General features: G+C 41.5%; 1 protein-coding gene across 1 annotated transcript in view; it reads right to left on the bottom strand.

The window, feature by feature from the left end:
* The window catches only part of DIP2A (disco interacting protein 2 homolog A), a 155,056-nt gene that overhangs the window by 91,664 nt on the left and 38,113 nt on the right, over positions 1-25,279 (bottom strand). Inside the window, exons 3-4 of the mRNA XM_045032559.1 lie at positions 12,319-12,438; positions 4,705-4,950 (exon numbers count right to left, since the gene is read on the bottom strand). Coding sequence (XP_044888494.1) covers positions 4,705-4,950; positions 12,319-12,385 — 313 coding nt within the window. The 5' untranslated portion in view covers positions 12,386-12,438. The remainder of the gene's footprint in view (positions 1-4,704; positions 4,951-12,318; positions 12,439-25,279) is intronic.

The raw sequence follows: 25,279 nt of genomic DNA on the forward strand, positions 1-25,279 counted from the left end.
GCTTTGATCATAACTTGGCAGTTTGCATGCATCAAACGTGCCTACTAAAATGGCCGAGACGGAGACCACCATCATTCTTTAAAAATTAACATTGCATATTAATCTAATTCTTACGAATGGAAGTAAACAGCACTGAAAGGTGGCGTCAAAGAGCAAATGAAGCATAAACATCTGAAGTGCAACTTTTCTATAACACCACACCAACAGGGCTCCATTCAGTTCTGGAGGAATCACCCGGGGGACAAAGGTAGTTCTGTTCTCATGCCTATTCAAATCCTTGATACATGTTGAGAATATCTCCAAGGGGGCCACTTGTGAGGATAGGTTTTTGTAAGCAGACGCTTGCTTGCAGCAACAGCTTGTAAGAGCAATCGCAGCTTATGGGAACATTTCTCTTAGGAACACTTTCTCTGCTGTGAATTGTCAACACTCCCCATAATAGCAACAGCTGCTTAGGAGCAACAGAGCAAAAGAGCACCAATCTGTTGCTACTAATGAGTGTCTACGGTATTAGGTAAGTTGCCTACCAGGTACTTACTGGGGTTGGGTCTGCTTTGAGCAGGGGGTTGGACTAGATGACGACTTAAAGTCTCTTCCAACTCTAATCGCAAACTCCTTTCACAGGGACAAAACCCCAAAATGTCAGAAAGTAATATTTGGTCAGTCACTCTCTCAGGACAGCCTAAATTGGAAGGATAACAACTGAATATGAAATCTGACTTTTCAAACCATGTAAAAGGGTTTTATGATAGAATATTGAGTATTTGGCATACACCCAAAATGTCATTGGTACGTCCTATTGTGCCCAGTTTTGGTTACTTTATTAAAACCGGAAACATTATTCGCTTTAACAAAGCACTAAAACAAACACTGACAATGTAGCACACAAGGGAATATAGCACAAGAGGGAAAACTGAGCCAAATGCACCTATGAGCCCCTTAGTGCAAAATTAACCCACAAAACTCATATTCTGTTAAATTTACAGGGTTCAGCCTCAAATGACAATATCTTGCACAGCTCATGAACCCTGAATACACTCCCCAAAATGATCACTCAAAATCACATCTCCTATGTGGCTTTGTCACTAAAAGGTCAGAAGAATACCAGCACCTTTATTTATACAGGTCATACACTGGGAAACGGGAATTGGGAGCCAGTAATAAAATAATCTGAGGGAAAGAATATTGGGGTATATGAGGACTCTAAAATTGAGAACTAAAGTGGGAAGCCAGTTTAGACCTACAGATTTGGCTGTATCAGATTTTCATTGTTTGTCTTCAGGTACCCAGTCAGTCAAACAGGCCTTTTAAATAACTAAAGTTACAGAAATTGAACCAGAACAACCAGAAAAATAAAGCAGTTAAAAAAACCAAAACAAAACAGGAATTCAGTTGGAATGGCAAGTGGGTCCTCACATAAAATCTGGATCCAGATCTACTTCTTTCTTGGGTTCACTCTTCAACCCAACTCTTCTCACCTCAGCATCTCAAGGCTTGTCTACACAGAGTAGCAACACACGTAATGGGGGTGCAATTTCTAAAGCACACTGACATGCTGAGCATTAAGTGGTCCTTTAATTATTTCATCTGTGCTGATCACTTATCCTGACCTCACAGCTCACGCTTTTCAGTCCTCGTTTCAAATCTAGTGCCCTTCTCTGTAACTTTTACTATGTTGTTAGTCTTAATTTAGTGTACAATTCAGAACATTAAATATTCAGAGTGGTCTTCTCTGGAAAATTACTATTCAAAGCTGACTTGAATGTTTCACTATTGTTGTACCTACCTATAGAATACTTTATAAAAGCACCTTGGAACATAAAATGTGTGCCTATTGTTGAAGTCACCCATATAATTTTGTTCTACTCTACTTATCCTTGTGAATATACTAGTATTTACATTAACATTCCTTCCACAGAACATACAATTACTCCAACCCTTCCAAGGTTAGATTGCTAATATCCTTTTCAGAGTGATTAAGTACTGAGAGCCCCAGAACTCCATTGTGTGAAACAGAGAATACGCTCAGAGATCCAATAGGACTTTTCTATTCTACTTGCACTCAAAGACCACACGTCTCAGTTCCCCATATTTATACAGCTGTTGGTAGTAGGGGATGCTCTGAGGACATGAAATAAAACATCCCTGGTGGGAAGAGAAAGATGGGCCCAAACTTATGGCTGATGGTTGGTTTATATGTAATGAATTGTTCAGACCAGTTACTAATGGACATACATTCATATAATTAAAAACCCTCAAAAGCCAGCACTAGCAAAGGAGAGTGTACTGTACTCAGCCACAGAGCTGAACCATTCTAGTCAGCTAGTCAGGATTAAAGAACAGTGAGTAGAGAGAGAAGGTGTGCAGCTGCTGCCTGTGCTTTTGGGCAGAGAGAGAGAAAAAAATCACACTTCAGCCTCTAGGAGCTTTCTCAAACACTAGCATTTCAACATGGAAACAAATCTTGCAAAAAGTTAAGACCAGATTTCTTTCCTATTAATTTCCAAAGCGGAGAACAGATTCCTATATAAACAGAGGAGGGAGCTGGAGATATGCAGAAGAGTCACACTCCCCACCCCAACAGAAGCTTCCTGAGAGGTGGAGAAACTTTCATCTCTCTATCTGGGCTTCCATTCATTCCCTGCTGCATTAGTGAACTGGAGAAAATGGCACATCCGGGAGGAAAGGGACTTGTGCTGCTATTCTTAACTCCGGTTCCTACCAGCAACTGCCCGTGGAGAGTCCAAGGGAGCCTGCTGCTGCAGAGAACTGGGGCACCTCATGGTCACAAGAGAAGGTGGAGGTGCCCCGTTGGAGCATGGATATGAATTTATGGACTGGTAGCTTCTTTTCTCTTTCTTAATTCTGATGACAGGCTGTGGAAAAACAAAAGCTGGTGCTTCAAGCTCAGCCTGAGGGGGAAGCAGGCCAGCAAGGAGCTTAGATGGGGAGGAGCCAGGGATGAATCCTTTCTAGCTGAATGGCTGCTTCCTTCCTGATGGAAAGAAGACAGGAACACTCCCACCCATGTATCAGAACCAGTGGCAATCATACCATAGGAAACCAGATTTAGCAGGCTGGCTGGGTTTGAAGTGGCTTTGGAGGGAGGGATAGCTCAGTGGTTTGAGCATTGGCCTGCTAAACCCAGGGTTGAGAGTTCAATCCTCGAGGGGGCCATTTGGGGAACTGGGGTAAAAATCTGGGGATTGGTCCTGCTTTGAGCAGGGGGTTGGACTAGATGACCTCCTGAAGTCCCTTCCAACCCTGATATTCTATGAATTATACTACATTGCTGTATTTTCCACACAGATACTGAAGCGATTCAGTCTAGAGGATACACCTAGCAGATTGCATAGATCATTGTGCAAAGTCTGAGGATGGTAGCTGGAATGGTGGAATTAACTGAATATCTGATGAATATATTCATTAACAGTCTTTTCAGTTAAGTGTACTTCAATTAGTGTTGGAGAAAGGTCTGTATGTTCATTTTGTAAGTCTATTGAAGTACTTCAATATAATTCAGCAGGACCTCTGAAATATTTGCAGAGCAAATGTCTGTGTATAATACATACAGGCAACAGAGCCATATAAACAAAAAAGTTAGATAAATAAAGTAGCAAGTCCCGAAGTCTTAAGACAGAACTCTCATGGTCTTCAATGACTGTCACGTGTGTACGCATGAGGGAAGAACTGCAAGATATGGAGCAGAGGCTAATTAAAAATAACTCCTCATTTTATGCTGTATTTTTAAACTTCTTCAAACAATTTGGTAGATTTATTGAAAATTTACTGTTCCTCACTCCCCAAAGGATCTTTTAGTATTATATTACCTCAAGACCATTTTTAAACACACATACATACACAGACACAGCATCAATCTTCACCAGTCTAGATGAAATAATCTGGAAAGAAAAGGAGTGGGGTTTTTCTCTGTACCACTGAGTCTCCCAATTGCAGGGGACCGCTATTCTGTAAGAACTATCTAGGATGTGTGCAGCAGCCTGGTAACCGAGAGTTCTAGCCCCTCGGTGTTAGGGAGAATGAGACAGGACTATTGCTTGAACGTGGGCTACAAATACATTTTGTTCAACAAATATTTCTATGCTTTTCGCTTCCGTTCCAATATTAAGTGTCATTCAGTACTTGTTGCATAACTTTCCTCTAGATAATAAATCTATACCCAGATGCACTGTACACACACACACACACACACACAGTTAATCCAAACGTTTAAAAACATCTGTATCAGCACCTAATCTAAATGTAAATCTTGTACAGCATTCCAACAGACCTCTTGTTCATGGAGGTTTTCCAACTAAATTACCTTTGAATATCAGATCCTGAAGTTACTTGGGCGAGACAAGTGGATGTCAGAAGGCATGTCCTGAACATTTGATACCTCATTTTGAATTGTGTTTCTCATGTACTAGAAAGGTGCCTTTGATTCGATTTACCAGGACACTAACATTTTAGCAAGGGAATGCTTGTTTGGAACTTGTAAGTACCTATTTCTATTTACAGTGGAAAATAATACATGACATACCTGGCCTGTGGCTCGTACACTTCACTTACGAATACTGCTTAGTAAAGTATGGCACTCGTGAGAATACCTGACTTTCTTGTTTAACCACACTTGTATTTTTCAGATTTGCTTGACAATGTATTTACTCTTTTTAGCTACAAACAGGCAGTTCTTTTACTAACCTAGCTGAGCGTGTGCCATAAGATCTGCAAGCACAGTGGCAGCAGCGGTGGCAGTAGCAGTATTGGAAGCAGCAGCAGGTTTCCCTCCTGGATGGGATGAGGTGGAGGATGCAGAGGATGAGGTGGAGGAGCCCTGGATAACCCGGTTAAGCCAGGGCTCTACGTTGGAATGGCTCTGGAACGGAGTGGAGGTGATCCGCCCTTGCCGACGTAACGAGCCCTCATCTTCTGATGCAGACGATGTGTCTGTGATTAAAATAATGATGACAGGCATGTAATGTAGAAATGACCCAATAAAGGGGAACATGAAGTCTTTCCATGTTCTCCATTTGGCATTTCTCATGCACTAAACATGAGACGCATGTACTAAGCATATGGCACATTCACAAATTCTGTTCCATTGCCACCCTTTCATAGTGTTAGTGCTTAACTCCATTATGGGGCATTGGAAAACAATGTCTAACACAGCAAAACATTTCATTTTAACTGCTTTATTTGGAATGACAAAAATATAATCTGCTAAATAAGCCACTTCTGCCTAAACTATTGACTATATACAGTAACAATGTGGAATAAGGACATATACACATTTAGTGCTCTCTATTTCTGTATAGTCAGAGCAGAACTACCCCCACAGCTAAGAATTAAAAATTCAGCATTGTTTTCCATTTGAACCCCTGCACAACGTGATTCCTCTTTCTAGATTCATAAAACAATTACAGCAAACAGCACACCCAAAGGCCAGCTCATTTACTGCTCGTAAATCTGTGCTGCTCAGTGAAATATTTATTTTACATTTGTTTAGTTTCATCAACTATAATGAATTAGGAACCCAATCAAAAAGGTATGTGTATTACATCTAGTCCAGTGCATTACACGGATGAAACTCATTAAGGCCTTTTGTTACAGTGGTGCCAGCCACACATTGCTACAGCTAACGTTTGATAACTCCCAGTTTAACTGCCCGCTTAAAGTTATTTAGAACTTTCTGAAACTTTCATCTTCTGGATTCAAATTTTCCACGTTAGAAATCATCACCTTTGGGCAGAAGACAAGCAGCTCAAGGAAATAAGGTTTGCTTGGGGAAATTCATTTTGTCACATTATGGAAAAATTCTTTTTTTTTTTTTAAACAATATAGTTCTCCAGCCAAAATAGCTGAGGTCTGAAGCTGAAATTTGGCATGGAAGTAGCCATTGCAGAAGAGGGTGCATGGCCTTTTCCTAAGAGAAATTGGTTTTTGCTCTGACAGAGGTATGAGCATCTGAACCTCAGTGTTCACAGCATTTATTTTATTTTTGCTAAACTCATTAAATGAAAAATGAAGGAATGACACACAGCCACACATTATCAATTAATGAGTTTCATAGCAAACTGGTTAGTAATCAATAATCTAAATACATGCGCACTGACAGGGATAACGGAGGCTGAGGGAAAAAGCTGCTGCAGACTAAGGTGAATAGAAGCTGAGAAAGGGCCCTTGCCAGGTTTTTAAAGGTGTGAAATGCGGAGGAAAGGTTCCAACCAGCCTTGGACGGCATGAAGGGGCTGAGGACTCAATGACCCACAGGACCATTCACATTCCCTCAGTCTCCATCAAACCCCACTGGGCTGACAGGTTTCTCCTGGCCATAAACTGACAGGTGCTTTAGGAGCTCAGTAGCTGGGAAGGTGCCTTGCTGGAGGAGTTCCTAAGATACACAAGAACAGGCATTGTCCTTTGGTGAAGCCTAGGATCTCTGCCAGGCCAGAGATTTCCCAGCAGCAGAGATCCTGAGAGTCACAAGAGAAGGGTCCTTTCGGAGAAACAGCAACAGTGCAGGGAAGGAGAGGTGTTCAGATGGTCTAGAAGCCAAATAGTTTCAGATTATGGCATTTACACTGCTCTGTACAATTTGTGTAAACCAGCAAAATCTTGGAGGCTGAAGCTCCTCATCTGGATACTTTTCTTCCAGACTTTTTCAAATGATGCTACATGGGCAGGACACAGAGTTAATGTGGAATACATGCAAACTTAACTTTGGTCTTTCCTAACCTTTGTTAGATTAACAGTTCAAATGTAATGTTTCGAAATGGAATTACATGAAGAATCCCAGATTACATATAGCAACAAACATGAATATTGCCGGATGCTTCATACATTATTCCCTGGGGTTATCAAGAATTTAACACCTCCAGTAATTTGAGAATCATTCGTTTTAAACAGTGCAAAAATATGAAAATTGGAGATCACTCTTGTAAAGAGAGAATTATCCAGTGGCTTCAGCTGGATCCAGTGGGCTGAGTGAAGCTAAATTTGCAGGTCTAATATCACCTGACCATTTCGCCGCAAATTATGGATTTATGCCAATCAGGACATATTTTGAGTAAAAATGTATGTATCTGTAACAATAGTTCTTTGAAGAGATACAGCTGTCATAGATCACCAGGCCTGGATTTGTGCCCTGTGGATAATACTTCTGGGGAACTCCCATAGCTTAAAAGTTCTTGGCTGCTGACTCTAGCAGGGGCCATTGCAGCTGCCTTTCTAATGAGGCCAAAGCATAAATCCTTAATGCCTGGAACTTGCACTTACTCTGAGGTTAAAGGTGAAAACTGAATATGCAAAAAAAGTAACCAAAGAGGATTACCAACCCCTCAGGTATGAAGGGTATTGGGTGGTGATCAATCTCAGATATATCTCCAGAGAACCACAGTGACAGATGAGTAGGTTTCTTGTCACCAAATACATATGCTCTGATAACATTCCATACTTGGTTCTTGAAGAACTGTGCCGAGAATGCTATGTCTGCCCTACAAATCTCCCTAATGAAATCTGATCACAGGTTAGCTGCAAAACCCAACATCCTTTGGATCTAATGTGTATCGGCATGATACCTGAAGTCACAATTCAATAACATTTCTGCAGGAAAAACACACATCCAGATGGACGCAAGAACATTAAACATGTTAACAGGATGAGACTAATTGATTAAAAGGGAATTTAACAATCTCTGAAAGGATTTTATCCTTGAACTTCAGTTTAAGTCATCCTGTAAACTGAAGTTACTGCCATCAGGAAGTGACATCTTGTATGAGAAACTTCAGTTCCCAATTATTGAGAAGAAAACTTATTCAGCATAGTCAGAACCACAGATAGATTAAAATGTTTACACACATTAAGTCCCACACAGTTCCTGATACCAGGAAATTGAAAATGATGTACCTTGAACATTACTGCAAAAAGCAAAACTAGCTGGTAAAGGTGCTATTTGGAAAGAAGTCTGTAATCCTGACATATGAAGAGCAGTGGTTCATGAGTATGAAAAATGATCCACGTGGGACTTTTTTTTGACAGGCCACAAATCTTCTCCACTTGCACTGTACACCCATCTGCTAGACTATTGCCAGGCAGTTAGGGGAACCTCAGAGACCAACATCCTTCAACTTTAACCCATTAGCAACCACGCTGATTGGGAAATGTATCCAGGCTTAGATGCAGGAAAGTGCCATGATTCCATGTGCTCGGATGTGGCAAGCTTCTCAGTTCAATGGGATTGGCTATCAGCATTTTTACAAGGTCAAGAACTCTATTTCCTTGACTAAGGTCAGAAAAAAAGGTATTGATCCTCTGTTGGCCAAGTATTTACTGCCAGAGGATATTCAGACATGCAATTTCCCTTCCTAACAGATCGGGAAGACATTGTCCAAAGGAAGCTTTTTGGTGATGCATGCAAACACCAGTAATTTTGTGTTCATAGAAGTGGCGATAAAATTATTTTCTACTTGACCAGTCCCTGATCCAAGATACACTAATGATTAACTTAGCCTGTTTGTAATTATGTTACCCTTTCCTGACTTGGAAGGGATAACTAGTAATGTCTGTAAGGGTAATGTGCAATCCCAACATCCTCATACAGAAGGTACGAGTGAATCAACTCTTCCATATTTGTTTATATAAAATGAGGTAGCATAGCTGCTTGTTTGGATCAAAGAGACCATTTGGGTTACCACATAGGTTATGGTCTGGATAGCATTTAAGACCACTCTTGCCTGCAGAGTTTGATGTAGATTTTGTTCTCGGCGACATCATGAACCCTAGAAGGTGTGAAGTTATGCCATGTGAGCTCCCCAGCCCAGGCAGGATGCATTCATAGTTACTACAGTTTGGATGGGAGTAATTTGGGAGACTTTCCTAATTACAGGTTGTCCCTGAACTTCCACTCAAACATGTATTGTAGTTTGTCTGTCATTCAGATGCAACGCAGGAAATGTGTGGCTTGCAAACCTTGAGACTTCAGGGCCCACACTGGTTGCCTCATATGCAGGAGAGTTGGGAGTAATACAAACACCCCTGTGGCCATGCTGCTCAATGTTTTCAGCAGGTCTGTGTTGAAACCTTCTGACTGGCAAACCTCAAATTCCATGTCTCGTCCTAGGTACAGTCTTTTTAGATGAGCCCCATCTAGCATGGGTTGTATAACCTTCAGTTGTCTGAGGAACAAGCTTAGACTTCCTAGTGACTCCAGCGCTGGTAGAGACTGATTCTTGTCCTACCAAAATGACATCCTTCTTGATGGGCGCCATCCTCCAAATAAGGGGAAACATTTGCTCTTATTCTGTGTGAAAACATTACTAAAGTATTTTATGAATTCATGCAGCACCAATGCAAAAAAGGACTTTAAATGATTCGGGGAGCTCTCTCCTTAGTGACATGGAACTCAGCTGGGTGATGTACCCTCTTGTGTTTGTAGACCACAGCAAGTCCTAAATTTCATAAGCAGTCACCCTCACCTAGGAAAAACATGATTGTTACCAGTTGACCATTTCTTTCACTAGATATAAGTTGGGGTCTTTAATTCCTTATAAGGACCCTGCTGGGTGCACTTGGCACCCAGCTACAGCAGTGACAGGCATGTCAGAATATACATACCTCCCTTCTCTAGCAGGCGGCTGATACTTTTTAAAGAGAATGTATATCCTGCAGTTTCTTCCTCATACTGATGATGTCAAGGACCTTCTCGAGCAGGGCACTTTGGAGAAATTTATCTAATCTGAATTCTGTAGCCACGCTTCATAAACAGAACTCAATGTGCCTGAGGTAATCAGGGTCACAAGGGGAGAAGGGGCTAGTTTCCCCTTCCTCAGGGTAGTCCTACTGAGTAGATAAAAGATGACAGGCCGCTTGCTTTAAATTCTGTCAAAACACCAGATTTTTTGCTTCTTAGAAGCAGGGTTCAGAATACTGATTGCTGTTGGAAGAGAGCCAGAGAACTAGGAGCATCCCTAAATCTAGCAGAAGTAATAGCTGGCTTCTTTGCTCGTGCCTTCCCTTGTCAACTCTGAGGGAGGAGGACTGGATGGCTGCCTAAGTAAATAAACTGTGTTTGAGAAACATTTCCATTTTTCTCCAAAAGGTTTCCACCATCATACAAGCCCCAGCTGTATCTCTACATAAAAGCTCAATGTTCACTACCATGCATGTCTGTACGTTTTGATTCTCGAGTGAGCTACTTGTGCTGCCAATCAAAGGTAGTTCAGACCTGATGCCATGCTGTTTCCAAACACCTTCCAACCACTTAAAATGTACTTCAGGGAAGAAAATTCACAAAGATGTGGGCCTTTCATTACATTACATTACAGGCTGGCTAAACCCTTCTTCTGAAAAAAATGTGGAACTGCGTGTTGTCAGGCTTCTTAATGGTGACAACAGCCTGCAACACAAGTCTTGTGTTAGGAAGGAGAACTAGCAGCTCTTGTAACCAAGTATTTCCTTTTCGCGTACCTATCGACCATCAGCTCAGGACTGAGTGGGTGGAAAACATTCCTTTATTTGCAGGGGGAACTATCAGCAGATACTTCAAATGTGTCCTGGAGTGCTTCCAGAGAAAACAGAATGGCCAACATTTTCTCAATAAATAGAAGGAAATTCCATTTTGGTTTTGGCTTTTATAAAGAAAGAGAAGGGTGTGGAATGCAACCATTTTTTCCCTCTTCTGCCTCAGAAACTGGAGCACTTATGATGGCAAGTAGTTTTCCACCAAGCCTGAGGCCAACACTCCTGGTATGCTCTCCTATTCACAGTACGCTTCATCCTAGACAGACAACCCAAACTGCTGCACTGATACAGGAAGTTGTAGGACTGATGTTGCTGAAAGAGGCATTGACCATGATTACTGCAAGACACCAAAGCTGATGGTTCAAATCACCTTTCCTGGACACCGGATTCCTTAAGGGTTCAAGGGTTCTGAATAGATGCTTCAGGCTGTCTACTTGCAAGAGAGCAGACCCAGGAGGAAGCTCTGCAGTCTTCACCTGAAGCTGGGTGCTGAACTCTGGTTCACTTGAGGCTTTTAACTGTGAGGCAATTCAGGCCAACTTGTGAAAGTCAACGCGGGTGTCCAAGAGAGACTTCAGATACTCAGCCTGGGAAACCACATTCCAGCAACCACTGTCCATGCCCCAAAGTAAACCTGTCATTGGTTATATTTTTCTTAAATTATTAATATATTATAACAACAGTATCAAACAAAAATACTCGCAAAGTTTTTAAAGGTGATTAGCTTCTCTATATCTGAAAGACAAAAAGGGTAAAGGAGAAGAGAAATAGAAGATACGGACCATGAACTTGGACTGCCACAAATATCCCGTCAAAGTACATTTTTATTAATAAAGGTGGGCAAAGAATCCATAAAAATGCATTACACAAAGAACATGTAAATAGCGAAGTTTTCTTCAAAGGCCGAGGGATTGAGAGAAAAGACGCGGCCCAGCAAAAAGGAGAGGCAGAACAGCCCAGGCAGTACTTCCACTGATGGTGCTAAGAAATGGAACTGAGGTGAAGGCATCGGAGCTCACTGTGGTTCTACTCCAGGACAGCACACAAAAGGACCATGATAGAATCAGTTGTTTAAAACTTTAGAGTCGGTGAGAAATTCACTTACATTGGCATACAAGATACTGACCCCTAAGTAGTTAGCTTGCTAGGACAGCATGTATCTGGAGAATGAGGTTTTCTTTACCCTTAAGATGATCTGTGATGAGAAGGCAAAAGGCACCAATATTTTGTCTTTCCTCTCTTCAAAAGTAATAGAAGTAACAGGGTGGGTTTTTTTTGGCTTTTTAAAAAAATATATTTTGGGCTAAATAGTCTCAAATTCACAACAAGTGATGAGCTCTAGGCATGAACCATAAGTGATTTAAACAAACTAGGAGGCTATTTTACAAACAAGGAGCTTTTTCAATAATTTAATTTTGTAAAGCATTTCCCACCAGCCATTTTAAAGAAAGGTATCTCACGCAACACTTAATAAAGAATCTACAAAGCTCTGACATATTTTTGCCATGAGGATACTTTCAGAATGAGACTTTACAAAGGAAGATAAACACATTTTTTGGGCTTAAGAAGGGCTACTATTCACCCTAAAGCTTTTCTAAAATTTTAAGAAAAAAGAGACAGAAAATCTTGTGGAAGAAAAGAAATTTTAGCACCAGGACAAACGTTCACATAGCATGCAAGAAGCTTACTGCAACATATGGGAGACTTCTAAGTCAGTAGAATAAACAGCATTCACTCACTACATTTGCAATGTTAAGTTTACCTGACAATGTTTATGTATGCTGACTTATTAGATACCTGGAGGAGTATATGTTTCTACTGAAGAGTGTACAAGAACAGAGCGTCTTTTTGAAGGCATGGGCATTTTCCTCTCTTTGTATTTAGCCAAAGCTGCTTGTACTGCTTCAGTGTGGACATCTAGATAGTAATAAACAACAACAAAAATAGTTATGAAGTGAAGTAAAACTACATTTTCCTTCCAAAACATTATACATGCCATAGATTTAACCTTCTTTACAAATTAGCGGTGCTACACCACGGTTCATAACATTCATTATTTAGTCTGACAACGCATGCTCAGGCCCCTTGCTCAGGTATCCCTTTATTTCACCAGCACTTAGTTACTAAGTAGAAGCAACTTACACCTCTACCCCGATATAACACGAATTCGGATATAACGCGGTAAAGCAGTGCTCGAAGGAGGGTGCGGGGGGGGGGAACAGTGCTCCGGTGGATCAAAGCAAGTTCGATATAACGTGGTTTCACCTATAACGCGGTAACATTTTTTGGCTCCCGAGGACAGCGTTATATCAGGGTAGAGGTGTATTTCCAGTCTCAACAGCAGCAGCTTTTTCACTGTGTTGGAGAGTCGGAAAGCACAAAGGTCTAAAGGCCAAAACAGTAACAACATAGTTTTGAGTTTAGCAGCTGTGATATTTGCATTTACTCATCTACCCTAGCAAACTCAGTGACACATCCATACTATAAAGTTTCCCCAAGTATGCTGTGATCTCCCTTGAGATGATCTGATGGTCTCATTGGAGGTGGGGGAAGGCTGCAAAGCAGAAAAACCTTTCAATTATTCTTCCAAGTCTCAGCTTTCATTTTAAAAATAGTCTTAGTAGTTACAATTGGGGAGAAAACCATCAAAACGTGAAGTGAGTGTAACTGATGCAGAGATGTGAACTGTCTTAAAAACAAACAAAAAAACCCCACAGTGCTAACTCAGATACCAATTATTCTACTTCAAATGTTGACAAATACCAAAGAATGCATAAAGAGGAAGTATATTATGAATATATCAGAGTCCCAGAGTGACCAGAGTCCCTAGGGAGCCAGCTGAGGTCACTCAAATCAGGGTGAACTGCAAAGAAGGCGCAGACAATCCCCAAAGCTGGCAGATATTCTAATTAGATTTACCAAACCAGCACAAAACAGCTTCTATAATACCTCACTGGTTACTCAGAAGCCATCAACACAGTTCCCTTAAAGCAACCCACCCTCAGGCCTCCACCCAGACACTCAAGTCAAATATGATGAGGATTACTGAAAATCTTATTCATCATACAGAAAGGTTGTACCAATCCCAATTATCAGACACATTACCTCCCAGGTTAATAAATATTTCAGATCTTACCCAAATACATGCTTACAAGTGTTCCCTCTAATTTTCTATGTCCATGTGCAGAATTAATTTTATGTGCACCAATATGCAGGTGACGTGCGACAGCGACAAAATTCATGTGCTGAGGCCGAGGGGTAGGGAGTGTAGGAGGGGGCTCAAGGCTGGGGCAGAGAGTTGGGGTGTGTGTGTGGGGGGGTGAAGGCTCTGGGTTGGAGCCGAGGATGAGGGGTTCTGAGCATGAGAGGGGGCTCAGAGATGGGGCAGATGGTTGAGGTGTGGGGGGGAAATGAAGGCTCTGGCCTGAGGTGTGGGCTTTGGGGTAGGGCTGGGGATGAGGGGTTCAGGGTGCAAGATGGGGCTCAGGGCTGGATTGGGGTGCAGGTGGGTGAGCTCTGGGGTGGGGCCAGGGATGAGGGGTTTGCGAGGGTGGGCTGTGATGGGAGAGAGGACTCCCTCCAGCCCTCTCTCACCACAGCAGCTTGGGGGCAGGGGAGAGGTGCCTCTCTCCGGCTGTGGCAGTTCCGGCTGGGCTGGGCCGAAGGAGGGGCTCCTCTCCCCTGGACGCAGGAGGTCTATGGTAGGTTCATGCTAGGGCCAATGGGGAGGGGTGCCTATCCCCACAGTGGCAGGTCTGCGCTGGGGGAGAGGCATATCTCCCCACCCTAGCCCTGAGCCCCTGCACAGGGCTTAATAGGCAGCTGCGTGGCCACATGGCTGTGCAGCTTAGAGGTAAATTAGATGCTTATGGCCAATTCTTATTAACTAAACTAAAATTTATTCAAAAGGTAAAGAGTGAGTATTGGTTAAAAAAATCCGTATACATACAGACATGAGTACAATTCTTGAGATTAAGATTCACAGCAGAGATGGTGAGCTTTGTAGTTGCAAAGAGTTCTTTCAAAATTAACCCATAGGTTACAGGTCAATGTTTGTATTCAGGGAGATCCAGTCAAGACTAGAGAGCTCAATCTTGGGCTTGAGCTTCCCCTGCATGAAGCATCAAGCAGATCTGAGATAAAAAGGATCAGGACCCAAGCCCTTCTTTATACAGTTTCAGGCCTTCTAGTGACAGGTTGGAGTCCTTCAGTGAACAATAGGCAATTATGGAGACTTTTTTCCTAAGCAAGTATTACTGGTAATTAGTTACCCAAATTAACACAAGGCAATTTAGGCAGTCTATCACAAACTTCAGAGACATATAGATAATGACATTATTGCACCCAAGATTCATCTAAATATTAATATTTCCCTTTGATCTCTGAATCAATAGTGATAGTGACAGACAGGAACTGCCTGTTTACACAGCTAACATCTTAACAAGAGATAAGTACACACATACAATTAGTATCACCTCTAATTTCTAACAATAGAGGTTTGCATTTCAAAGTTCTAACCTATCTACCATGGAATGGCCCTAATGACCATTTACATACCTTTCTAACATCTCTCTAATGGCTGACTCTGGGTTATTTCGCCTACAAGCTGCTTAACCCTTTCCGGCCATGCATCACATTTTGTATGAAACTGTTGCAATTATATAACAATGGTAGCGATGGTATGTTTTAATTAGTTAATGTCACACCAGCACTTCCCAAAATGGTTGGTGAAGGGGAGAGTGAGGCAGAGTGCCACAGAAAATGTATAAATTAAGATTTTATACCTTTAATACCACATGGCAAGACTGTAGGGTAGTGCAATTGCTTTCATTTCCCTGAAGGGGACTCAGCTCCCAAAAGTTTGGGAAACACTGTCATACTGTAATAGTTGTGTAATTTGTGACTTCTTCATCTTCTCTCCTTATTGTTATTTTTAAATTTTAGGTAAACTGGACCTGATGAAAATAAGGCAGTGACAGTACTGCCAAAGCCAGGGTCACACTGCAGATAGATTCTATGCAAGCTTTCTCCACAGGACTTTGCCTGTGAACTTCAACCCTGGTGTGCAACCTACCGGGTATCCCAAACCTGGAGAGAGAGAAAAATCATGCCAGACTATGTGATTGTTTGGGGAAGTTTGTAGATGTCCACCAGAGAGTGGGCAGGTCAAATGCATGTTTTCATTTATGATCTAAGTAGGACTCAAACTCATGTGAAAGACTAGGCTGCTATATATAAACAGAATATTTTTGGCAAATATTTAGCATGCTGAATCTCACTTCCTGTCCATCAGCTCCTGAATACTAGAATCTTAGCTTAAAATAATTTTCTATTTAAAGAAAAACAAAGCTGCATGCTATCATTACAGTGTTCTCTTCTGGGTTTAAGAGTAATTTGCAAATATATAAGGAAACAGTTAATAGTAGGGTTATGTGTTGCAAATATAAAATGCAAGAGGTAGAAGGGCCATCAAGCTCATAAGTGATTAACTTTTAACAAATGTGGCTTCCCCTAAGTATATTCAAAACTGTTTAAGAAATCAAATTCAGTTGTGTTTGGAAATTACCTGCCCGAAGTCTCTCCTTTAAAACAAGATCATTTAATAGGGGGTGGGGAGGAGAGAATGAATAAAAGCACACTACCTTATTTTCATTTAATAAGAGACAAGTATGGTTTTGCATCCAACTTTTACTAAGCATTAAAATTCATTTAAACCATAATTATTCCAGAATTAATGCAGACAGATTTATTTGGCTTGGTCTCCACTACAAACTGGTGTACACAGCGCTCTGGCGATGGGAAGGCTTCTCTCATCAACATAGCTACTGGCTTGGGGCGGGGGGGAGGGGAGGTGGAGAACCTATGCTGACAGGAGAAGCGATACCAGGATATTGATGTGCATCCTGGACTCTCAAGATGTCCAGGTATCTTGTGCCACGGGGATCTTCATGTGGGCGTAACAATCTAATAGGGATGTGTCCTTAATAATAGTCCTGTCCAGAGAGGAAGGATGAAAGGTGGTGCCCACACATTCCTTATGAGAATTTGTCCACCATAGCAGAGAAGATACTACATTGGCCAGAACTGTCACTATGAGGTTCATGAAATGGCAGTCTGGAGAGTATACCAACTGCAGTCATGTTTGAAGGCAATGAAGGTGAAGTCTTGTGAATGAGGTGACCTAGGCACATGAGGCCACATGGCCTACCAGAGACAATCCTGACTTCAAAGTTGCCCGATGAAGTCCATAGATTATGTGGGGGTGGGAACAAATTTTTTGGCATTTATGCTGACTCCCAGCGAGGAGAGGAGATGTAGCATCATAGAAGTTGACGTGTAGGTTCCTGGTGTGACTTGGTGACAAGGAACCAGTTGTCGAGGTAGGGGAAAGACAATGAGACCACGGCATCTGACGTAATCTACTACTGATGAGAATGTCTTGGTAAAGACTCTGGGGGCAGTCGCTACATCAAAGGGGAGTACTCTGTACTGAAAAGGGTTGGAGCCCACCATGAATCTGAGGAAGTGCCTGTGAGCGGGTTGAATAAAGTAGGCGTCCTTCATATCAAGAGCAGTAAACCACATTTCCCTTCCTAAAGATGAAATTATAGCTGCCAACGTGACTATTGAAAATCTGAGTTTGCGAATGAAGTGGTTGAGATGGCGGAGATCGAAGATTGATCTCCATGTTCTATTGCTCCTCACTGCAATAAGGAATTCATCTCTTTATTGAGAATACTCAAAGAGGCCCCCGAAGAGGGGTGGGGTGCGGGATTGGAGGAGATAAGGATGTAAACTATTTTATAGCCCGAGTGGATGACATTTAGCATGCACTTGTCTGTTATTACACTGAAATAGAGTGCTAGGTGACCCCCAAATGGCGTGTGGGGGTTGGGAAGTGTTGGGCTTAGTATTCCGGTGCTCTCAAGCTCCTGTCAAAAATGTTGAGCTGGGGGCTGATATTGAGATGCTGAGCCAGTTGCAGAGGAACTTGAAGTGAAGAGGGACTTTTGAACCTTGTCTTTGATGTGGTGGTTCACAGGGTCTCTGATGGAAAAACTGCTGAGCCACAAGTCTAGATCTGAACAATGGGCAGTGACATTTCCACTTGGGGCAGGTGTATATTTCCCCACTGAGTGGAGGGTAGCCCTGGAGTCCTTCAGGGTATGGAGGGACTCGTCCGTCTTTTGGCTGAAGAGGAGTGATTCAAAGGGAAGGTCCATGATAGCTGTCTGGACCTCCCTAGGGAACCCTGACTCATGGAGCCATGAATCCTTGCACAGGACTACTGCAGTAGCCAGAGCTCTAGCGGAGGTATCAGCTTCAGATTGGAGAATAATCTTGGCTATCAATCTACCAGAACTTGGAAATGAGCCCTAGACTGCTGCGGAAGGCTGTCAGTAAACTGCAAACTTGGCATAGTTCAGGAAATGGTATTTAGTCACTGGCACCTGGTAAATGTCTACCCTGAACTGAAGGCTGGATGACGAGAAGACCTTTCTCTTCAGAAGATCCATGATGTTGCTGTCTACCCCTTTCAGAAATAGTGTGTACCACCAGTGAGTTGGCAGCGGGCTGAGAAAACAAAAAATTTGCTCCTTTGGCCAGCACATAACACTTCTCCTGCCCTTTTGGGGGTAGGAGCGCAGATGGCAGAGGTGTGCTAGTTGGCACCAGTATGGCTTCACTAATGGGGAGAGCTATTCTGTTGTGCTCGGATGCATGTAGGATGTCAAAGAGTTTGTGTTGGAGTCCTGGATCTCCTCGAGAGGAATCTGCAGCTCTCCAGCAATTGAGTGAAGGTGGTCCTGGAACTGCCTGAAATCATGGGGACAGAGGAGAAAAGAAGTCAATCAGTCACCACCTCATCTGGAGATGAAGATGGCAGTCTTACCAGTTCCAGTAGAACTGACTCTGAGTTAGATGAGATGGAGGTTGGTCCCAAACCAGTGTGGTCTTTGGGGGTGAAGGACACGCAAGGAAGGGGAAGAAAGCGTTCATCAGGTGGTTCAAAATCTCCCAATGAAAAGGATGATGATTCTGGTGGCAATGGCGGTACTGTTGGTGCCGTTGGAGGGGAGATGTATTACATGCAGTTGATTCCCCTAGAGATGATGATATCTTCCTGGAGACAGAGTGACTCAATGGAGAAGGGGATTCTGGATCCAGGAGAGCGAAAATGTCTGTGGGGCAGCAACAGATTCAGATTTTCCTGGTGAGAAAGGGGTTCTACTTGTTTGAGCCACTGGAGCAGACAAGGAGAGTGGTGTCCAAAATTGAGAGTGATCAGACTTCATTGGTGCTGAGGGATCCCAGGGTGTGGGAGGTGCCAACGTTGATGGTACCGATGGAACACAGACTAGTACCAATGCAGCCCAATGCTTATGAGCTTTCTTATGTCTCTGGGATTTCGTATGTCTCATGGGGAAAGCTGATTGGCTTGCTTACAGCCGAATCTGACTTCTTTGAAGTAGATTTAGAGGAAGATTTAGTTTCATGCTTAAAAGAGTGCTTCCTGACAGGACCCCACAGAGAGGTATATGTGGATAGATTTTCCCACACCAGAATTGGATTTAGCAGAAAAGCAGCAAGGAAGCGCACTCCTTGCTGAATCTGGCCAAGGTACCGGGGGGGGGGGCAGGGGGGAGCGAGAAGTCTCCTGGCCTGGGACTGACTGAGACCTGCGGCCTCCTCCATGAGGTATTTGTGGAGATGAAGTTCCCACCTTTCACGGTTACGGCTAGAGAATGATTGGCACATACTGCACTTCGCTGTAATGTAGGCTTCTCCAAGGCAGTACAGGCAGCACTGGAGGTCATCGCTGACTGAGAAGGATCACGGGCAGGAAGCACAGAGTTTGAAGCCTGGAGTCCTGGGCATAGTCTGGTACCTGAATGGGTACGAGGCAGGGCCCCACCATGAGACTAATCTAATCACTAATAGCGCTATAAAACAGTAAACTATTTAAACTATTTACAAACTAGATAATTATTTTGTAGGATGAAGCCAAAGCTGTGGACACTGAAGGTTATGACCCAGACAATGCAGCAGTGAGAAGGAACTGGAAAAGCAGTCAGTCTGCCCTGCCCTTTATTCCTTTGGACAGAGGCATAAGATGAGCTGGGGCGCGCATGCATGGACCAACGGACACACTTCAAATTTTCCAGCTTCAGATGCCTCGTGTGCATGCGTAACCCCCAGTGGAATATAATAGGGACCATCACTCGAAGAAGAATGTGTGTTAACTACTTATGAAAACAATCTGTTCCACTTTGTATTTAGCTGTGACCTCTGAGTACGTTTCCCAGACTCGAAGAAGAGCTCTGTCTCAAAAGCTTGTCTCTTTCTCCAACAGGAGTTGGTCCAATAAAAGATATTACTTAACCCACCTTCTTCTAAATTAAAATGTTATATTGTTGTGATACTAAAGCAGCATTCAATAGGAATTAGCAAAACAAATAAATGTTTCACTTTCCAGACAAGTCTTCCCAGAATAAGATGGCAATGTATAATGTTTATAGTTCACGTGAAACTAAACAGCACAGTGAATAACTGCACAGATTAAGACAGTTTTCCCCAACTGGTAGAGTGTGCCCTTAGAGGGATAAGGAAGTCTAGTTGGTAAGTAAGGGTGTGTATGTATGCATATGTGGAAGATATAAATTAAGATGGGTAGGACTTTAAACACCAACTGGAACATTTGGATTTGGAGCTGCGGGGCACATTTAGTTTTATTTTCCTGAGAGACTCAGCTTTCAAAAGTTTGGGAGATACTAGATTAAGAGGTGAAAAGTAAAAAGGAGGATAGTCAGTATTAACTCATTCTATTCACGAATCCCACAATCTTCTACTGCTTTCTCAACTCCTTAGCCCAGGGATACTCAGACCTCAGTGGTTCAGAAGCTAAATTAGCAATCAACATTTCCCAAAAGAGCCACAGGAGTGTGAACTCATTGTTTCATTACTATATATTTCTCACAGCAAAATGACTGACCCAGTATTCTACAATTGGTTAGTAACACAGAAAAAGCATCCTGATTGGTTAATAACTTAATTAAATCACGCCAGGTTTTAGCGGCATGTGCTGCAAAGAGCCACAGGAGACACATTAAAGAGTCAGTTGCGGCTCCCGAGCCTCAGTCTGAATATCACTGCCTGAACCTCCCTCCTATATCCACTTAAGATTTATTTCTTACTTGAAATATCTTTATTTTCAAAATTAAGAGGTCTTGCCCCCACAAAACAATTGGGCAGGGCCATCCTCTTTCTATCAGCCAAGTAAATTAAGTAGTTGGTTTCTCTTCCCTTGAGACACCTTATTCCTTTCCCACATGTTGCCATGAGGACAATTTCCCCACATTATCTAGATGAGGATGAAATCAACTTCACGTCTGATCCCCACAAAAATAACAGGACTAGAATAATGTTGAAGAAACACTGTTCTATGATCGTGGATTTGGCTCCTGCCCTTAAAGATACAAACGTCCAGGAAACCATTCCCACTGAAAGTTTTCAAGTCTGACTACCCAGATAAAATAAAAATGTCTATTCATCAAACCACTGCCAAACACTTAAAACAAAATGAAAATAATTTAACCTACAATGGTGCTTAAGGAACAACTAGATGTTCGTCTGCTTTGTAAACTTCAGTTGATTGATATTTTTCATTTGATTTGGTTTCAATTGGCACTGTCGAGTAGGAATAAATAGTCAATGTTCAACAGATAAAGAGGTCAGTAATGACAATGCTTAGTAAGCTGAGGACCAAGCCTACTAACCAAAGTGGAAAAAAACCCTGAGCAATGCCTTTTCCATTTTAAAGAAAACTGTTGTTGTATACAGTATTTAACTGAAACATATGGTCAATTTTCTATTTGCTGTTTTAAAAGTGTAATTTAAAACTAAGATGTGCTATATTTTCTTTCCTTTTCCACCCTCAGCCCATTTCCCCCCTTATTTCCTAATAATATATTATTGTGTATTTTTTTATACATTTTCAGTGCATTTCCTTCTATTTTTGCACCTAATACTAAGGAACCATACTAGGATCAGTGCTATTTAATATGTTCATTAATTTTCTGGAGAAGGGGAAGAAATAATGAAGTGGCAAAATCTGTGGAGGACAAAATTATTTAGGTTAGTCAGAATGAGAGACGACGACTCAGGAACTACAGAAAGATTTGCCTAAGGCTAGCAATTGGCAGATGGATTCAATTGTATACAAGTGCAAGGTAACGACCATAAGGAGGAACAATTTTAACTAATCACTCTGGAAAGAGATCCCTGACCTGCAATACTGTGCTCCATTCAATCATCTCATCTTAAAAGAGATACAGCATATATAGAAAGGGTACAAAGAAGGGCAAGAAAAAGTATGTAGAGGCATGTAAAGACTTTGTACCAGGAGAGATTTAAAAGATCAGGACTATAAATTAGAAAGGAAACAAAGAAGAGGGGATATGACAGAAGTACGTAGAACAGAACAGTACCCAGATGGTCAGTTTGAAACTCCTATTTACCCCTCTCGTTACACCAGCACAAGGGGACATCCAGTGTAAGATAAAACGCAACAACATTTTAAAGTGATAAAAATACCTTTATAATTTTTAAAAACAACAAACTAGGTGGAACTAATTGACTTAGACACTATTGAGGCCAAGAACTTAGCAGCAATTAAAAAAGGATGAGATGTATGTATGATCAACAACAACTACAGTCGCTAGACTGAAATGGAAAAGAGACAGTCGTATTTCAGGACATAGGCCAACTGGCTGTGGTCAGAAACAAACTTCCCTTATGCACAGATTATTTCACAATTATCTACCATGTGGTTCCTTACTCTTTCCTCTGAAGCATCTGGTACTGGCCACTGCTGGAGTTAGAATATTGGATTGCTGGTCAGACCCAATATGGAAAGTCCAATGTTCAATTAACATTCCATTTGGTTCAATGCAGGAATCTATGGCTGCTCTGGTAGTGTGCAAGCATAATGGGAAACAATTTTCGCTAAGTCCTTCCTACAGAAGAGAAATTTTCTAAAACTTTTCTCCCACTGCTACTAGTTTAGTTCCACTATTGTTAGGAGCATCAGGAGCCCGAATGCTGTAGATGCTATCGCTGGCTTTAACACTACTTTGATTAGACATGCTCCGCACAAGGTTCTGTGATGCAGCACCACAAGGGTCTCTCATATAAGTTACATCTTTTAGCCAACATAAAGAGTACTTTGAAAAATAACCTCATCTTATTATGGTGGTGGTTATTCAGGCTGAAACATTTTAAGGAAGGAAAATTAAATCAATAACCACTAAGCTAAAATTCTTCACTGTATTTCAAACAAAATTAAAAGCAAACCCACAGAACAAGCTTGGATAATATTTTCTCAATTAATATTAAAACTCCAGGGAAAGGAAGACAAAATACACTCACATTTGTCCTTTTATCTCCTTTGGTCATAAAAATAAAATGAAGATGGAGGGAGCTGCTGACTGCACAGGTCTGAAGTTGCAGTAGCTTGCAAGCTCTCTGGATTTATTCTAAAAAAGCGTGGCCTCTGAAAGATGTCAGGTCTATATTATCTTGGCTGGGCACATGGCTACACAGTACCATAAGCCGAATATAAATCAAGACATGCCCTTTAACAATGAATCTGGTATCCTCTTAGCATACTAGGGTCTTCTGAAACACCACACAGGGACAAAAGAATCCAGTTACGTACATTCCAACTGAGAATTTTTTCCCCTCTAACACCACATTTTAAGCTTCCAAACATGGAAGTACACTTCCTGCTAGCATTTCAAGGATAAGTTTTAGTTGGTATAGCAGAGAGTGAAAACAACAGGATCATGGTAATTGCCATACTGGATGGGACCAGTGGGTACATTATCCTGTCTCTGACAGTGATCGGTAACTGTTACAAAAGATAAAAAACAAGTTAGAAGCAACATTCATCCAGTAGCCACATCAAAACAGGACTAATTTTTTCTTGACTGATCAAAATTTGGTCACTGAGAAAACTTGAAATTCAAAAAGGAAGGATTTGCTAGGCTTAGAAATTGTGATAAACATCAGAATTTTAAACGGAAGTAAATTAAAAGTCAATTTTGAACACAGCTCTAGAAATACTAACTGAAGTTTTTGGAACAAAGAACAGCAGCAGTGGCAGCTAATATGACTGTTCTCTGAAAGAGTGTTCACTTCCTGATAGATATGTACGCTAGCTGGAATTGTTCCCAAGACTACCCCAATAACTATTAACAGTGGGAATACAGTAGAACCTCAGAGTTATGCACACCAGAGTTACAAACTGACCGATCACCACACACCTCATTCGGAACTGGACGTATGCAATCAGGCAACAGCAATGACACCCCCCCCAAAAAAAAGGGGGGGAGGGAGGAAATATAGTACAGTACAGTGTTAAACTACTGAAAAAATAAAGGGAACGCTTTAAAAGAATATTTGACAAGGTAAGGAAACTCTGTGCTTGTTTCATTTAAATTAAGATGGTTAAAACCTGCGTTTGTCTTCTGAATAGTAAAGGTTCAAAGGTGCACTAAGTCAACGTTGAATTATAAACTTTTGAAAGAACAACCATAACGTTTTGTTCAGAGTTACAAATAACCGCCATTCCCGAGGGGTTCGTAACTCTGAGGTTCTACTGGTCATGTTTCTATGATGAACCCTTCCACACAATACAGTATCTTCTTATACCACCACCACCATAAAATTAGACACAAAAGGCCTTCTTATGGTTACTGTCCTAGTTTGTCCTTTTCTCCACATCAACCAATGATAGGCTTCCTCCAGAGGGTATTTTTAGATACATATTGAACATTTTGTTTGCTGATAGTAAAATTATATTGCAAATAAGTTTGATACACAAAAGAGATGGAATTTAAAGCAAATGACTAAATTATATTAAAGTTAATCTTAAGCATCCCATTTAATTAATTCTCTTTGATATTATTATCCTCATCCCCAAACTTCAGAAAATCTATTCTTCGGCTAGCACATATCTTTCCTAAAAGCCCTTGCACATGCTACCCAAACCACATAAAAGATCCCATCAACCCTTGGATTATTCAAAAACAAACCATGGAGATGTAATGCCTTGATTTTAGGAGCAGAGTTTTCTCAATGGAAATACCAGCAATGAAAATGTGAAGCCATATATACTGGTGCCAAGTAGTTAAAAGAAAGGCGACTGAAGAATAAGTAAGATATTACTTCAAAAATTTAGGTTATGCAGCCAATTTCTCTAGATATCGCCTTCCTCCCCAGTCCTGGGACATGTAGTTACCCTCAACAGCACACCGAAACAGCATTCTAGTTAGAAGCCTGTGGATAGACTTACCAGATGATGGCTTTCAGAAAGCACCTGCCTTTCTCAGTAATGTGAGAGGGAATTTCACATCAAAACACAATGTATTTTAGCCACCTGAGCAGCAACAATGGAAGCAGGATATGAGGAGGATATGGATATTTTCATAGAAACTTCCCAAAACACATTTCTTTGTTGGACTGAAGCATGTTTACAAGTTCATGTAGAATATCCATTGTGATGTTTCCCTTACTTGAGTGTATTTGCTTCAAATCAGGAAATGTTTGAAAGAGAGCTTTGGTAAATATGGTAATTCTATAACCCTTATGTGAAAAAAAAAATCAGAGCCTTGTAAAAATTAGCACAGGGTGCTCCAATGATAGGAAGCAAGACCGGCAGATGAGAGGAAATTGTTAAGCATGGCTTAAGTCCATA

This window comes from Mauremys mutica, chromosome 10 (genome assembly GCF_020497125.1).
Source record: "Mauremys mutica isolate MM-2020 ecotype Southern chromosome 10, ASM2049712v1, whole genome shotgun sequence".
Lineage (NCBI taxonomy): Eukaryota > Metazoa > Chordata > Testudines > Geoemydidae > Mauremys > Mauremys mutica.